Source organism: Microcaecilia unicolor, chromosome 1 (assembly GCF_901765095.1).
Source record: "Microcaecilia unicolor chromosome 1, aMicUni1.1, whole genome shotgun sequence".
In the NCBI taxonomy this organism is placed as follows: Eukaryota; Metazoa; Chordata; class Amphibia; order Gymnophiona; family Siphonopidae; genus Microcaecilia; species Microcaecilia unicolor.
Window position 1 is genome coordinate 628,467,843 of NC_044031.1, and position 16,277 is coordinate 628,484,119.

At 43.8% G+C, this 16,277-nt stretch overlaps 1 protein-coding gene across 3 annotated transcripts in view; it reads right to left on the reverse strand.

Moving 5' to 3' along the window:
• The window catches only part of MROH1 (maestro heat like repeat family member 1), a 491,156-nt gene that overhangs the window by 152,789 nt on the left and 322,090 nt on the right, over nt 1–16,277 (reverse strand). For all 3 annotated transcript variants that reach the window (XM_030220764.1, XM_030220756.1, XM_030220773.1), the window contains exon 33: nt 11,585–11,750. In XM_030220764.1, coding sequence (XP_030076624.1) covers nt 11,585–11,750 — 166 coding nt within the window. The remainder of the gene's footprint in view (nt 1–11,584; nt 11,751–16,277) is intronic.

The window sequence follows — 16,277 nt, forward strand, 5'->3', positions numbered from 1 at the left end:
CCCAGATTCAGTCATGATATTAAAAATATAATTACGTAGGTCTTGTATTTTGAGCCTAGAGGCCAACAATCAACTGGCACAGTCACCAAATTCAAAGTGTTCCTGTTGCACTTGTTGTAGCTGAGCAGAAAACCCAGCCATCTGGACTTCACTGAGCTGTAACCAAAGCTCATGTAAGTTGTCACCCCTCTTTAAGTCAGAAGGATCACTCTTATATAGTTTTTCTAAAGTTGTTATATGATCGCGCAGGGAGTTTTCTTGGGCATTCCTAGATTTATGAACATGGGCCTGCAAGGCTATAATATGTCCTCGCAAAACCACCTTTAGCCCTTCCCATAATGTGAAGGGCGCAATGTCCCAGACATCATTAAATTCTAAATATTCCTTAATATTTTCCCCAAGGACAGCACATTTTGTGGGTCTTGCAATAAAGCGCCATTCATCCACCAGTATCTGGGCCAAAATTCACATCTATTATCTTAAGAATCATTACCACTGGGGAATGATCTGACCAGGTGTGCATCTCAATGGTAACTGCTTGTAAAGCAGTTGCAATATCTCCATCTCCCAGCCACAAATCTATCCAAGAGAATGTATTGTGCTTAGGAGAGAAGCAAGTATAATCCCTCTCCCGGCCATGAGTACAGCGCCATAGGTCCACCAAACTCCATTGTGCCATAAAACTTTTAAGTCCTATCCCATTTTGAATATTGCACCCTCTGTGCTGAGTTATCGAGGAGTGGGTTTATGGTAAGATTAAAATCCCCTTCCACCACTACACATCTCTTCCCATAATGCTGTAGGATCAGTTCTAAGCCTTCTAAAAAAGCTCCCTGATCTTCATTAGGAGCATATATAGATACTAATGCATACAATGTGCCTCTCCCAGAGTTAATTTAACTAGCAAATAGCAGCCTTCCTTATCTAGGATAACTTGGTGCACCTGCCACGGAAGGCAGAGGATAAGGCTATAAGAACCCCCTTGATTTCGTATTGGAACGATTTTAAGCAAACATGATATCAAGATATTGTTTATGTCTTATCAATTTTTCATGTTGTGGCTTCAAATGCATTTCCTGAATAAACATCACATCAGCCCGCAGGCGCTTTATTTCTTTAAACATCAATTGACACTTAACAGGGAGATTGAGACCGTGGACATTTGGAGTAACACATTTAAATTCTGACATGTGACTTATAATTTCTAATGTGCCTGAACAGCAGCCACTGATTCCCAAACCAAAATCCCAATTTCCACAGTCCCCCTTCCCCCAAACCAGATAAGGCATGGCAGTATCTCTGTGACTTGCCCATAAGAGAAGGAAGTGAGTCCCATCTGCCAGTCTTAGATAGATAATTGCCTCTGCAGGTCCAACTCCAGCAATCCAGGATCATCGCTGGTGAGTGTTATCCAAAATTCTGTAGCCCAGGAATTTCAAACTGGTCGCTGTGGGAAGGGTAACTGCTTCCCAGATATTTGTCTCCTGAGTCGACCCTTGCCTCTGGACACTCGCTGCCATTTTGAACGTTCAGGTTTCTTACATCCAAACATGTAGGCCTTTGCAGAGGGTTCACCCTCAGTATATGTTGGAAGAAATTCTTGTGTCTTCTCTAGCGAGTCAACTCGACGCAGCTTACCCTCTTTATAGAATACAAGTGCAAAAGGATGTTGACACTTGTAGCAAATTCCCTCCTCCCACAACTGGTGAGTTAGGGGTCGTAATTCGCTTCTCCTTTTAAGAGTGGTGGTTGAAAGGTCTTGATAAAACTCTATCGGATAGCTGTCCCACTCAAGAGGGGTAGCCACCCTCGCTTTAGTCATCACTGCTTCTTTTGTTTTAAACTCGGTAAAGCACACCACAATTTCCTTAAGAACATTAGGTCTTCTAGTCCCCAAGGCTCGGTGTGCTCTTTGAATAGAAGACGGTTCCCGAGGTTGGGTGGGTTCTGAGAGTATGGTGGCTACTATAGGCTGTACCACTGATTCACAATCCAAGTATTCCGGCAGCTCTGGAAGTCCTCGGATCTGTATGTTGGAGCAACGGCTCCTGTTTTCAAGATCTTTCACTTTGTCCAGTAAATACCTGGGTTCTCTCTTTTGATCATTCAGCCTTTGTTCCATCACGTTCATCGCCTCCATGTGTTGTTCCAGGTGTACTTCCACTTCAGCCACACGTTGTCCCAGCTCCGCTATTTCACCGCAGAGATCCGCACCCAACAGAGCTGCAAGCTCCTGGTGAACAGCTTAAAGATCTGCATTAATCTCTTGAAGCCAGGTGCAGACTGTTGCCATCGAATCTTGTTTTGATGATAATATTGGTCAGGAGTCTGTAAGCTTCTCCGCTGCATTTCTGCTAGGATCCTCTCAGTTCAGGCCCAGGGTCGCCGCCCTCTGTTGAATGCATAAGTGTGTAAATCTACTGCCTTAGAGTGGGGTGCCACCATTGCCAAAACCAACTTCTCTCTCCCACTGCTTAGATTTTAAAATCTTGTGCTCTCAAGGAGGACTGCAGAGGAAGCTAATAATTAGCAGAGAGTTGGGAGCTCCGTGCTCAAGCTGCCATTCAGGCTGGTGACGTCACTTCCTCTGAACTGCCTCACTGTTAAGTCAATTATGGCAGAAATAAGAGCAAGGGTGGGCCAGAGACACCATTGTCTGCAGAAGTCTGTTCATGCTCTCCAGCTCCTGTTTGTTGGCATTATCTGTCTCCCATTAAGAGGAGCTGGAAAGCAGTTCATCTTACCCACTGCCCCCTTTTCTGGAGTCAGAGACTCACAAGATCTGCCAGCCCTACTTGCTGCAGGAGGCAGCATTAGGTAAGAGGTGCTGCTCATTGATTCTTGCTGGCTGATGGGAGTTAATACGCAAGGAGGAGGTGATCCACCGAGGTGGATGAACACTAACTCCCATGAGAAAACAACAGTTAAAAGGAAGTGGAAAGTGGACCAATGACTCCAGGGAGACTGATGTATAAAGTACCACTTTATTCACAGACTCAACACAGTACCGTGCCTCAGGAGTCTAAACAATAGGTCAGAAAATAATGATTAAAAAATAATAATAATAAAATAAAATATACACATATACACTAATATAAAACAGGCAAAGAGATACGCAGCCATGAGATAAGGTGATTATGCCAGAGGAGTGGAGGGGATGAGAGGGTGATGAAATTATACAACGTTTGGTATAGAGGCTATCGAAGTGGTTCCCAAACCTGGTCCTGGAGAGCACTCCAGCCAGTCAGGATTTTATGATATCCACAATGAATATTCATGAGCGAGATCTGCATGCACTGCCACCATTGCATGCAAATCTCTCTCATTAATATTCATTGTGGCTATCCTGAAAACCTGATTGGTTGTGGTGCCCCCAGGACCAAGTTTGGGAAACACTGGGCTAACGGATTGAATTAGATTTAATACATTTTATGTATCACATTTTTACTGTATATTTATATTATGGTGTGGGTGGCAATCTCAATGTGCTTGCTTCCCTAGAGCTAATCAAATGGTTAATCTTCACAGATGACAACTTCAGAATTCCCTATTGCTATGAAATTAAGTCTCTGGAATGCATTCCTAATAGCTGAAGATCTCACAAGGCATTTGACCTTTATGTTTCAATCCAAATGTATTTGCAATCTAATGCCTTTCATAAAAAGCACCCCGATAAAGATAGCAGATTCATCATGGGACTCACAAGGCCTGGAAGCAGCATCTCAGCACTGTGCAGTGCAGGTACTCTGAAAGCTGACTGTGCAGAGGCCTCTGAGGCAGCATCTCAGCACTGTACAGAGCAGGTACTCTGAAAGCAGACTCTACAGGGGCCTCTGAGGCAGCATCTCAGCACTGTGCAGTTCAAGTACTCTAAAAGCAGACTCTACAGAGGCCTCTAAGGCAGCATCCCAGCACTTTGCAGTACAGGTACTCTGAAAGCAGACTCTACAGGGGCCTCTAAGGTCTGGAGGCAGCATCTCAGACCTGTACAGTGCAGCTACACTGAAAGCAGACTGTGTAGAGGCCTCTGAGGCCGCATCTCAGCACTGTGCAGTGCAGGTACTTTGAAAGCAGACTCTACAGGGGCCCCGGAGGTCTGGAGGTAGCTTCTCAGCAATATGCTGTTCAGGTCTCTGAAAGCAGACTGTGCAGAGGCCTCTGAGGCAGCATCTTAGCGCTGTGCAGTGAAGGCACTCCGAAAGCGGACTATGCAGAGACCTCTGAGGCAGCATCTCAGCACTGTGCAGTGCAGGTATTCTGAAAGCAGATTCTGCAGAGACCTCTGATGCAGCACCTCAGCACTGTGCACTGCAGGTGCTCTGAAAGCAGCCTCTACAGAGGCCTTTGACGCAGCATCTCAGCAATGTGCACTGCAGCTACTCTGGAAACAGAGTCTACAGGGGCCTCTGAGGTCTGGAGGTAGCCTCTCAGCACTGTGCAGTGAAGGTAATCTGAAAGCAGATTCTACAGGGGCCTCTGAGGTCTGGAGGCAGCCTCTCAGCATTGTGCAGTGCAGGTACTCTGAAAGCCAACTCTACAGGGGCCTCTGAGGTCTGGAGGCAGCATCTTAGCACTGTGAAGTGCAGGTACTGCAGTCTCTGCAAAGGACCTTATAAACTGGAATCATCACCAACGTAAAAATGTTTACTGCAACTATTCTGATTGTTAACTCCTTCCGTTACTGGACTACTGCAACCTTGTTTATTTAGCTGCACCTAAATATGTGTCAAAGAAGTTGCAGATGATCCAGAACACAGCAGTTTGACTAATTTTTTCCTCTTAAAAAGTTTAATAGCATTTGGGATTATTATATTACTTTCCAATGTCTTCCTATTGAAGCTAGAGTATATTTAAAATTTTATTGTTTTCTTTATAAAATCTTAACTGGCTTGGCTCCAGAATATATGTATGATCATTTTCTTGTGTCAAATACTGGTAGAAATCATCATTCTAATATTTTTAATTTTTTAAATTTTCCTTCTGTAAAGGGAAAAAAAAGACTGAAATTGGTTGATTATCTACTTTCATACCAAGCTGCCGAGCATGGAAAGGAAACAATTATGCAAGTCTCGTCCAGTTATTTAGATTTTAAAAAGTGGATAAAGACTTTATTATTTCATAAATATGTCTTAAAATCAGGTTGAACTGGTATTGTGCTGTCTAATTTCTTCTTTTCTGAATGGAGCTCCCAGATTATGTCTTATTATTTTTTATTGTAACCTGCTTAGAACTGTTGAGGTATGAGCAGGTTTGAAGTCCTAATGTAATGAATGTAATGTAATGAAGGTGTGGAGGCTGAATTCAAAATAAAAAAAGTGAAAGGCAAAAATCTGAAATCACGAGACAAACTCCATTGCCGAAATATTTTGTCTTCTGATTGAAAATGCAGAGGGTTGAGGATTGGGGAATAGTATCCAGGAATCAGACATGATAGGAAAAGTCAGGGAAGGGTTGGTGGTGGTGGTGGTGGGGGGGAGTAGGTATCAGGTTTTACAGACAGGAAGCCAGGACACCTACACAGCTCAGTCCCTACAGGGTTCCTGAGGGCTGCACTCAGCACTCATTGTGGAGGTTTAATAGGAGGTGCTGCCGAGGGGCTGATGTACACAGCTGCTGTATTGCTTAAACACCAACCTGCTATGCAAGTACTGGAAACATAAAAGGAGGCCTGTGTAGGGCCAGAGAACACTTCCAAAAGGATATTATTTTCTAGATTCCTACATGTGATGTGAGAATGGGAAGCAGGATTCCAGCTTCCGCACCAAAAATGCATGAAAGCCACAGCGTAAGTAAAGCTGGTGGGATAAGACTATGGCCTTGTTTTAGGTCCTTTTCTGCTAAATTACTGGGGAACAGTTAACCCAGGTCTCCTACTGGTGCTAACACAGTATACACTAGATTTACTCCTATGAATTTATTCTGAGAGGAGATGAAGCCTCTGCAGGTAAGTGAAAATTAGTTTGCTAGGACATTTGGTGATTTACAACTTGAGACAGAAGAGAGGTTGTGGGGTTATTGATAAATTCAGGCAAAATTTAGTTACTAGCTTATTTAAAGAATCTAAAATCCATTTATTTGCCCTACCTTTATTTAGTTTGTAGCAGCCCTAGAATAAATAAGGTAGGTATCACAATTGCCCTAGCTTTATTTAGTCTTCTTTCCCGCCCCCACCCCCAGGCACATTCCTTAATTACTCCAAATAAGGGAGTGGAGCAGTGGGCTGGAAACTGAAAGGCCCAAGTTCAAATCCCATGGTAGCTCCATGTAGCCATTTAACCCTCCAGTGTTGGGCCCGTTCTGGCAGAACTGCCAATCTAGGTCATGCCCCTCTATGTTATGCCCAAAACCACTGGTTCCACTATAATCAAAAATATCAAAAAAGACCAGTGAATAATGTCATTACATTAACTCCAAAAATGTTTTAACTATATAACTGTTTTAACACTTCTTATGAACACAACAAAAATATGTGTGTAAAACTGGAGGGCACTCAAAATTTATTATCACCCACTAAGCTGCTGTTTAGGCACTAGGAAGTAAGCCCTATGAACGAGAATTTGTGATTTTCTTTCATAGGGCTTACTACCTAGTGCAACTGCAAATCAAATAGTGCCCTCAGTGCTCTTTAAAAAACACCACTCATTATAATATGTAGTCCTTCCACACTTGCCAAAACTTCTAAGATTTTGGTCAAAAAGTTGTCTTGTAGGATGTCCAAAAACTGATTACAATATCACATTCTTGTTCATAGGTTGATTGACTGATTATTTATTTATTTGATACTTGTAGCCCACATTATTTGAATTCAGCTCTATGTGGCTTACATAAGTAACAAATAGTACAAATTAATGTATAATACATGTTATAAAAACTGTAAGAGTTCAAGGAACATTCTTGAAAAAGTAGCGGCAAGGAGAAGGATCTTGGCTATAACCAATTTCAACATCTTGTGAAGGAATTTATTGGCAAGAAAAGCCTTCAAGAATTTGCGAAAGGTCATATAGCTACTCAGTTGTCTTATTTCCCTTGGGACAGAACTCCACCATTTAGTTCCTAAATGAGAGAAATCTCGAGTTAAAGAGGATTTGTATTTGATATTTTTATAATGTAAAATGAGATAATCCCTTGCAGTTAAAGTTGAGTTTCGAGTTGGAAGATCTATCATGTCACACATTTAGTCTGGAGCCATCCCGAAAATGATTTTGTAAATAAAAGTACATGTTTTGAAAATAATTCTAGCTTTGATAGGTAAACAATGCAGAATAATGAGGAGTGGCAACGCCCTTTCAAATTTAGTGACTTTGCAAACCAGTCGAGCCGCAGTGTTTTGTGTTGTTTATAATAATTTCCTCATTAGTAATTCCTTATTTCCTAGGTAGACGGCATTACAGTAGTCTAATTATGATAATACCATTGTTTGAGTAAGTGAATGGGAAGGTATTAGTTGCAAAGAATTGACCAGACAACTTATCCCCTAGAAACTAAATTAAAAATATTAGGAGTCATCATTGACCAACACCTGAATTGTGTAGACCAGATTAACTCTATGGTCACTAAGGCATTTAATACTCTCTGGAGACTGAAAAGACTAAGACAAGATGTCTGGTCAATAGTGAAACTGTTTTGCTCGAGAGTATTATGAGGTTTGGAGATGACTAGGAATTTTGTTTTTTCTCTGTTCAGTTTGAGATGAAAAGTTGTAGCGCAATTTTTCATCAGGTCCAGGATTTTCCAGATTATATCTAGGATGCTTTGGATTTGGATCTCAAATGGTAAATAGATAGTGACGTTGTCTGTGTATATAAAGGCTTCAAAGAGTTGACCTAATGGTGCCATCATAATATTAAAGAGAACAGATGAGATTGGAGACCCTTGGGCCACACCACAAACTGGAAACCTTCTGCTCAGTGTGCTGCTGCGGCTAGGAAAGCGAATAGAATGTTGGGTGTTATTAGGAAGGGTATGGAGTCCAGGTGTGCGGATGTTATAATGCCGTTGTATCGCTCCATGGTGCGACCGCACCTGGAGTATTGTGTTCAGTACTGGTCTCCGTATCTCAAAAAAGATATAGTAGAATTGGAAAAGGTACAGCGAAGGGCGACGAAAATGATAGTGGGGATGGGACGACTTTCCTATGAAGAGAGGCTGAGAAGGCTAGGGCTTTTCAGCTTGGAGAAGAGACGGCTGAGGGGAGATATGATAGAAGTGTATAAAATAATGAGTGGAATGGATCGGGTGGATGTGAAGCGACTGTTCACGCTATCCAAAAATACTAGGACTAGAGGGCATGAGTTGAAGCTACAGTGTGGTAAATTTAAAACGAATCGGAGAAAATTTTTCTTCACCCAACGTGTAATTAGACTCTGGAATTCGTTGCCGGAGAACGTGGTACGGGCGGTTAGCTTGACGGAGTTTAAAAAGGGGTTAGATAGATTCCTAAAGGACAAGTCCATAGACCGCTATTAAATGGACTTGGAAAAATTCCGCATTTTTAGGTATAACTTGTCTGGAATGTTTTTACGTTTAGGGAGCGTGCCAGGTGCCCTTGACCTGGATTGGCCACTGTCGGTGACAGGATGCTGGGCTAGATGGACCTTTGGTCTTTCCCAGTATGGCACTACTTATGTACTTATGTACTTATGAAACCATGCTGAGGAAGTAGTTCCAGACATTTTTACTTGGTAAGATCTAGACTTGAAAATGCCCATAAACCATCTGTGGAGGAGCAGACTGAGTCCTCTTGAACTAAGTGATTGTAAATACGGGTCTGACATCAAAAAGAATTTTTGTTTCTGTTTAGGAGATCCTCCAGCATCTCTAGCCTCCCAAGCAGCTAATAAATGCAGCTGATTCTTCCAATGCCAATATGTCGGAGGGTCTAATGACGTTCAATACTGCAAAACACACTTCCATGCCACCAGGCACATTTTGCGAAATAAGAGAGTTCAGCCTTTGTCTTCTGCCTGCAAAGCTCCAGGTTTATCAAGCAATAATTGTTCAGCTAATCCTAGAAACACCTCTCCTAATATGGGTGTCATATAACTCACTAATCTGGTCCAAATGTTTTGTATCAATCGGAAAGCCCAAAAAAGAATGATATAAGGTATCATTGACCCTTGCATATTTAAGGCATACAGGGGATTGAGACCCACCTCAATAATATAACTACTTTTGGGTAAAGTATGCCCTGTGTAGCACTATAAAATAGCATTCCCAAAGCAACGCACTGGATGTGAGCATTGGAATACCCTGAAGATTAATCATCATATCCCAATCTTCTAATCCATGCGTTGCAAGGTGGGTCCAGCCTGGAACTCCGGAAAAAACATCTTGATTTTGGTGTACCAACTGCTTTAGGTCAGCCTTCTGTGAGACAGAGAGCTGGTTGCCAAATGGAGTTTTCAGGGGCCCAGCCTCTGCCGGGACCTCTGGCCCAAAGTCGTCCTTCTGGACAAAGGCGGCAGTCATAGGGACAAACTTCTTTAGCAAATTGATGTGGTAAATTTTCACCTTTTCCCTGTTGTCCGGTTGGGCCACCTTGCAGTTAACCGAACTTGTCCTCTCCACAGTTTCATAGGGTCCCTGCTACTTGAACAGTTTGCTTTCCAAGGAGGGTAAGAGGAATAAACTTTGTCCTGCCTTCTGACTGTAGGCTTGGGCTTGACCTGCTTGAGCCTTTTCCAAGAAGAGCTTGGCTGCCTCACCAGCTTTCTTCTGCCTCTCGTCCATGAGGAGCACATACTCGGTCAAGTTCCTCCCCGGACTGGGTTCATCCTCCCAAGCTTCCTGAACCACATCCAGGATTCCCCTAGTTCTCCTCCAATATAAAAGTTAAAATGGAGAGAATTCTGTCAAACTCTGAGGTACCTCTCGGATTGCAAACGGTACAAATGGGAGTAGAGAATCCCAGTTTTTCCTGACTTCAGCCACGAACTTCTTAAACATGTTGTCACGGTCCAGAAGCGAACTGCCCGTGCAAAAAGAGGATGACTCAAAGTCATAGCCCAAGGAACGCTGGATGTTCTTCACAAAGGCAAACCGCCATTCCCCAGGGATTGAATTCTGTTACCATTTTCGTCTCCACCACCTCCTGCGGGAGGGCATTCCACGTATCCACCACTCTCTCCATGAAAAAATACTTCCTGACATTTTTCTTGAGTCTTTCGGGAGCTTTGTTTATCTTCAGTGCTGTGCCAGTTTGGTGTCAGTTAAGTACTGGGGTTGCTGATTTTGAATTTTTAATGAGTGTTAAAAAATTGTTTACTACAAAAATAAAAAATAAGGTTTATAACAGCATAGGAGGCAGATGATTAGAATGTATGAAGTGCTGCAGATCTGGAATAGCTTTATGCTACAGGAGATCACATAGCTGACCTAATTGCTTTATGATGTCTCCAAGCTGTATTTACTTCAGAAAGATTTTTCTGGTAGTTTTGTTTGAATAGTCTTACATGATTTTCACCACTTTGGCTTGGTTATGATACTCCTCTTTATTTTTTCAGTATATAAGACAGGGCCTGACTGAAGTTAAGGGGGGCCAGAGAGGAGTCGAAGCTCCCAGGGTACATCACCACAACCTATGATTAAGAATTGTGACCTAGTTGAGGTAAGCCGCTTTTAGTTCTTGTTTAAGACTGACAAGACTTGCTTGGGTCTGGCTGCTAGGAGAAGAACAGAAAAAAATTCACAGGCTGTGTTTGGGGCTGGGCAGGGCTGCGCTACCAGCCACAGACTGTGGTCAGGCCTTGCCAGCCTGAGGCCTGCTTAAGACTGCTTACTGAACTGCAGAGGTGTTTTTCCCTGTGTTCTTGACCATGTGATGTTAACAGGCCTCAGGATCCAATTAATTAAACACTTGTTTTCATTTATATCCCTTTGTCTGGCTGTGTTATTCCACAGGCCCAACCCCCAATCCTTGCTCGGGGTATCACATCCACATTAAATTTAATCTGCTGAAAAACAAGTGAAGATAATAGCTGATTTAACCACAGCACCTTGAAACAGCTGTGGGCGAAACTCTGGCCATAGTCAATAGGGTCCACAGCATGAGATATGAAGCACTTTTTTGGAAAAGCTAAGTTCTTGTTTTCATTTAGTCACTAAATTAAGGGTTGACCAGCAGATTAACACAGCAATGAGATTTAATGATTTTAGGATAAAGGGTTTTTTTTAGGACTATGATAGGAACCACCCTATAAATCTTGTCACTATAAGCGAAAACTGAGAGTGAAGGTTGGGTTCTGAGGCTTTCCCCCCTTTAATCATACTCTGCTTCTAGATGATTGCATTGATTTAATTGTGAGTGAAGTAAATTGTCAGTTCTAAGGAGAGTTGTTGTGAATATATTTTGAATGTTTCTTTTTTCCTCTTGAAATTGTTTGGTATTATATATAGAAGTGATAGAGACATCCCAGATTACAATGAAGCAGTGCACCCCCCCCCCCCCCCCCCCCCCCACAAAAGGAGTTAAGGTCTCCCTCTTACTAAACTACTTACAGTAGGAAGTGATGTCCCCTCAACTGGTCTCCTTACTGGGCCCCAAATAGCTTGTCACCAGGTTGTACATGAAGTGGATTATACTTACAGCGAAAGGTTGACGAGTAGCAATCCGGCTGGTAGTGCTGCTCAGAATGGAGCCTTTGCTTTCTTTAAATGGGACGTCTGCAGTTACTTGCTCCAGCAACAGCTCCAGGACTTGAGTGGTCAGCAGCTGGTCTGAGGCCAGAGCCCTCCACAGCAGAGAGGAGGAACTGAAAAAATGAAAGGACATTGATTGCAGCTAATTGCTAGTTACCCAGGAATCAGTGTTTTGCATATTAGGTAAAGTGATCAAGAGATACATAGTAACATAGTAACATAGTAAATGACGGCAGAAAAAGACCTGCATGGTCCATCCAGTCTGCCCAACAAGATAAACTCATATGTGTATACCTTACCTTGATTTGTACCTGCCTTTTTCAGGGCACACCGTACAAGTCTGCCCAGCAGTATTTCCCGCCTCCCAACCACCAGTCCCGCCTCCCATCTCCGGCTCTGGCACAGACCGTATAAGTCTGCCCTCCACTATCCTCGCCTCCCAACCTCTCTTCCCCCACCTGCTCCGCCACCCAATTTTGGCTAAGCTTCTGAGGATCCATTCCTACTGCACAGGATTCCTTTATGCACATCCCACGCATGTTTGAATTCCGTTACCGTTTTCATCTCCACCACCTCCCGCGGGAGGGCATTCCAAGCATCCACCACCCTCTCCGTGAAAAAATACTTCCTGACATCTTTTTTGAGTCTGCCCCCCTTCAATCTCATTTCATGTCCTCTCATTCTACCGCCTTCCCATCTCCGGAAAAGATTTGTTTGCGGATTAATACCTTTCAAGTATTTGAACGTCTGTATCATATCACCCCTGTTCCTCCTTTCCTCCAGGGGTATACATGTTCAGGTCAGCAAGTCTCTGCTCATACGTCTTGGAACGCAATTCCCATACCATTCTCGTAGCTTTTCTTTGCACCGCTTCCATTTTTTTAACATCCTTCGCAAGGTACGGCCTCCAAAACTGAACACAATACTCCAGGTGGGGCCTCACCAATGACTTGTACAGGGGCATCAACACTTCCTTTCTTCTGCTGATCACACCTCTCTCTATACAGCCTAGCAACCTTCTCGCTACGGCCACCGCCTTATGGGTTATGACTTGCTAGAGAAAAGGGGGTCTGGTTGTGGCTTGGTGAGGGACAGAATACACTGCTGGATAATTGTGTGTGCCTTGGTCTTCTGCTATGATTGTTCAATAGTATTAAAAAAAAATTAAATTACAAAAAAAAAAAAGAATAAAATGGCTATGTTTCAGAACCTTGTCCAAAAATCTCTTCTCTCTGTGCACTTCCTTAATCACCAGAAAAGAACAGTTCTCATTTGCTGAGAATGAACCTCTCAGTGATGCATACATGAGTCACTTGTAGGGCTGTAATTCCAGGTAACATTTGCTGACCAGGGATGATCAGAATTTAACTCTGGAAAGGAGGAGGGTGAAGAAACAGCAGAACAGTAGTAGGATACCTGGGGAGGACAGTAGAGGTTTACCTTGGGAGGGAAGCAGATGGAGAGGAGGGAAGACATGGGACAAAACAGCTCTGAGGAGACAGGATGGCTTGGGGAAGCTCTGGTGAAGATAGAAGGTAAGGATTCTAGAGAGGGAACGAGAAGATAAGCACTCTAAAAACAACAAAAGATGACTTTGGGAAAGGAGGAATTGGAGGACATGGAAGTTTTGAGGGAGAGGGAAGGGAGCTCTAGAGGAGCAAGGATAGAACACTGAGGTGGGATGGGGAAAATCTGTGTAGTGAGGCAGAATGATATAGGAAGTTTAAACTAGGGAAACAGAACAACTTGAGGAGGGGCATTTTCAGTAGGAGGGGAAGACAACTGAAGGGAAGTATAAAGATAGAGGGACAGAAGGAGTCAAGAGGAAGAGGGAGGAAAGAGCTCAGGGAAAGATAGATGGGTGCACAAGGTGAGAAGACTTAAGTAGGGGCAAGTGGACAGAAGGGAGCTCTGGGCAGAGGGCAGGAAGGGGACAGAGCTCCAGCTGGGGAACCAGGATGATGGACAAGCTTTAGATACAGGCCATAATGATAGCAGGAAGCTGTGAGCATGGGGCCAGAATGACAGAAGGACATTGTGGGTATCGAGATCTGTATAGAGATATTATTTTTTTTTTCTACTGGATACATTCCTTTCCCACTGGCTCTGCTGAAGCTGCCATACCAGAAAAAACAGCCCTCTCAAGTTATTAACCAAATTCTTAATCCAACCAGATTAAAAAAAATTTCACCTTCTTAACTAGTTTATGATATTTTCTACCCTCCTTTCTATGTGCTACCTCTGTGTAATCTGATCACTGTTTCTGCCAATGGCGTTCAGTGTGCCACACCCCAAGTCTTCTATCCGAGAGTTAAAATGTGGGTTGGGGAAAAGGGAGCTGAGTGTTTTGGTTAGTGGACAGGGGAACTTTAGGTAGGAGGATGAAGGGAGGAATTCTGAGGGCTGTAGAGGGAAGCACTGGGTAAAGGTGCAGGATTCCACATTAGGAGTCATCACTCAGGAAAAATGATTGTGATGTCACTGTGAACAACACACTGAAATCCTCAACTCAGTGTACAGAAGTGGCAAAAAAAGAGCACATAATGTTAGGAATGGAGAATAAAAGGGAGATCTTTTCAGCTTCAAGAAGAGAGGAAAGTTATTTACATTTTACTGGAGGAAGTGGTCAACATTAATATTATAATAGGTGTTAGGGGGTATACAGAACACTGCCCCTCACCCTTAAGAATAGTCCCTCAGGTAGTTCAAACCATCTTAAAACCACTAGGCCTGCCCAGAGAGGAAGTGAGACAGGAGGGGGTGAAGCCTAAAGGAAAGGAACCAGGAACTATAAGGGTCAGAATGGGGTTAATGAGGCCCAGGGGTGGAAGAAGTGATCTCCAGCATATGGCTTCACTATGTACATCCAGCTACTATGACCTGGCTGAGGTAAGCCAGCCTTTTCATTTGGATACTTGTGAACCTGGTTCTAAGGCCTGGCTGGCCCAGAGAGAGAGAGAGAGAGAGAAACTTTACAGACTGTGCATGAGTGGGAAAATGTGGGATATAAGCGTACAATAAATAAATAAGTGGCAGTCAAAGGTCATGGACTGTGTTTAGGCCTTGTCAGCCACAAGCCCATGTCAAGACTTTTTCCTCTGAATTACAGAGACTTTACCTTTTTGCTTCTGACCCTGTGAAGTAACAGGCATCAGGATTAGTGAATAAAGTAGTTACCTTATTTCCACAACCTTGGTTCAGCTGTGTTATTTAGATGCCTACCCTCAACCCTCGCTCACTGTATCACAAGTTGTGGCAGAGGTGGGATTTGAAGCTTGTTCTGCCAGAGGAAGCCAGAATTCGTGAACTCCAGGGCTCTGGGCTTGTTAAAATACCACACCACAAAAGGGGTTAGCCCTGCTCTAGTTGGGGGAGGAGGGGAAAGTATAGCCCTGCTCTAGTTGGGGGAGGAGGGGAAAGTATAGATAGTGCCAGACAGGCAGGTTTTATTTTTGTTTATGTAGCCTGGGTCTCGCCCCTAGACTAGGCTCAGTTCCTGACCCGGGCTCACAGGGACAATTCCACCACTTCTCACACTCGAGCACACCACTCATCTCTTAATTCAGTCCACACTCATGACGAGATGGGAGTGGGTTGAAGTTCCGGAATTGCGATCTGGGGGGGGGGGGGGGGGTTGGGAGACACTTGCGCTCTCTTGGACCCAGCCTCCTGGGCTCCCAGTTCTCAATAAGCACACTTCAGGCAATGGTCTATGCAAGAACTCAAACCTTTATTCCCCAATTCTTAAATGGCAGCAACATCAACAGTTTCTTATGATCCAACCAGGTAAACCCAAACTCCATTCCAGTTCTTCTGATGTTTCTCTGGGGAACTTCTGTGCCACTAGCCCATCTCAGGTTTATTTACAAGGGTAGATTTCAAATAGTGAGTATGTACATTTATACAGTCCTCCTGTTCATGTCTATCTTCTGGGAAGTGATATTCCCCTCTCCCCCGGCTGCTATTCCTCCTCTCAACACAAACTCTGTTTTCTTCAGGCTCAGACCCTCCTCTGGTTTGATCCAGCGGTGACCCCCTCTGGATCCACCCTAGTCCTGGGACCAAGCTCTCCTGGCTCCAATCCCTTTGCTCCCGGGCTGGGTCTCTCCTACACCCACCCATAGCTCACACATTTGAATGGTTGCCGCTTCAGGAGCCACAACCCCCTCACCCCTACAGAACAGACGCCATGCTCCTCACTTAGGATTCTCCTTTGCTCCTCCTAGTCTCTTTGCAGGAGGAGTCTCAGGCAACCAAAGACCCCCTCTTAGGCATAATTCCAATCTATATCCCCCTGGTAACTCCTCCCTCCTTGTCATTTCCCCCCAGGGTAACTCTTTCCTAATGGTTAGTGCAGAGGACTTTGATCCTGGGGAACTGGGTTCGATTCCCACTGCAGCTCCTTGTGACTGTGGGCAAGTCACTTAACCCTCCATTGCCCCAGGTACAAAATAAGGACCTGTATATATGTAAACCGCTTTGAATATAGTTGCAAAATACCACAGAAAGGCAGTATATCAAGTCCCATTTCCCGGATGGGGATTCCCACCAAAATACCAACTGGCCAAGGTACTACCTTTACATCCAGGGTCATGAAACAAGTGTGTGCCCAGCTTAAAGGACCTTGTGGACATCCGTTT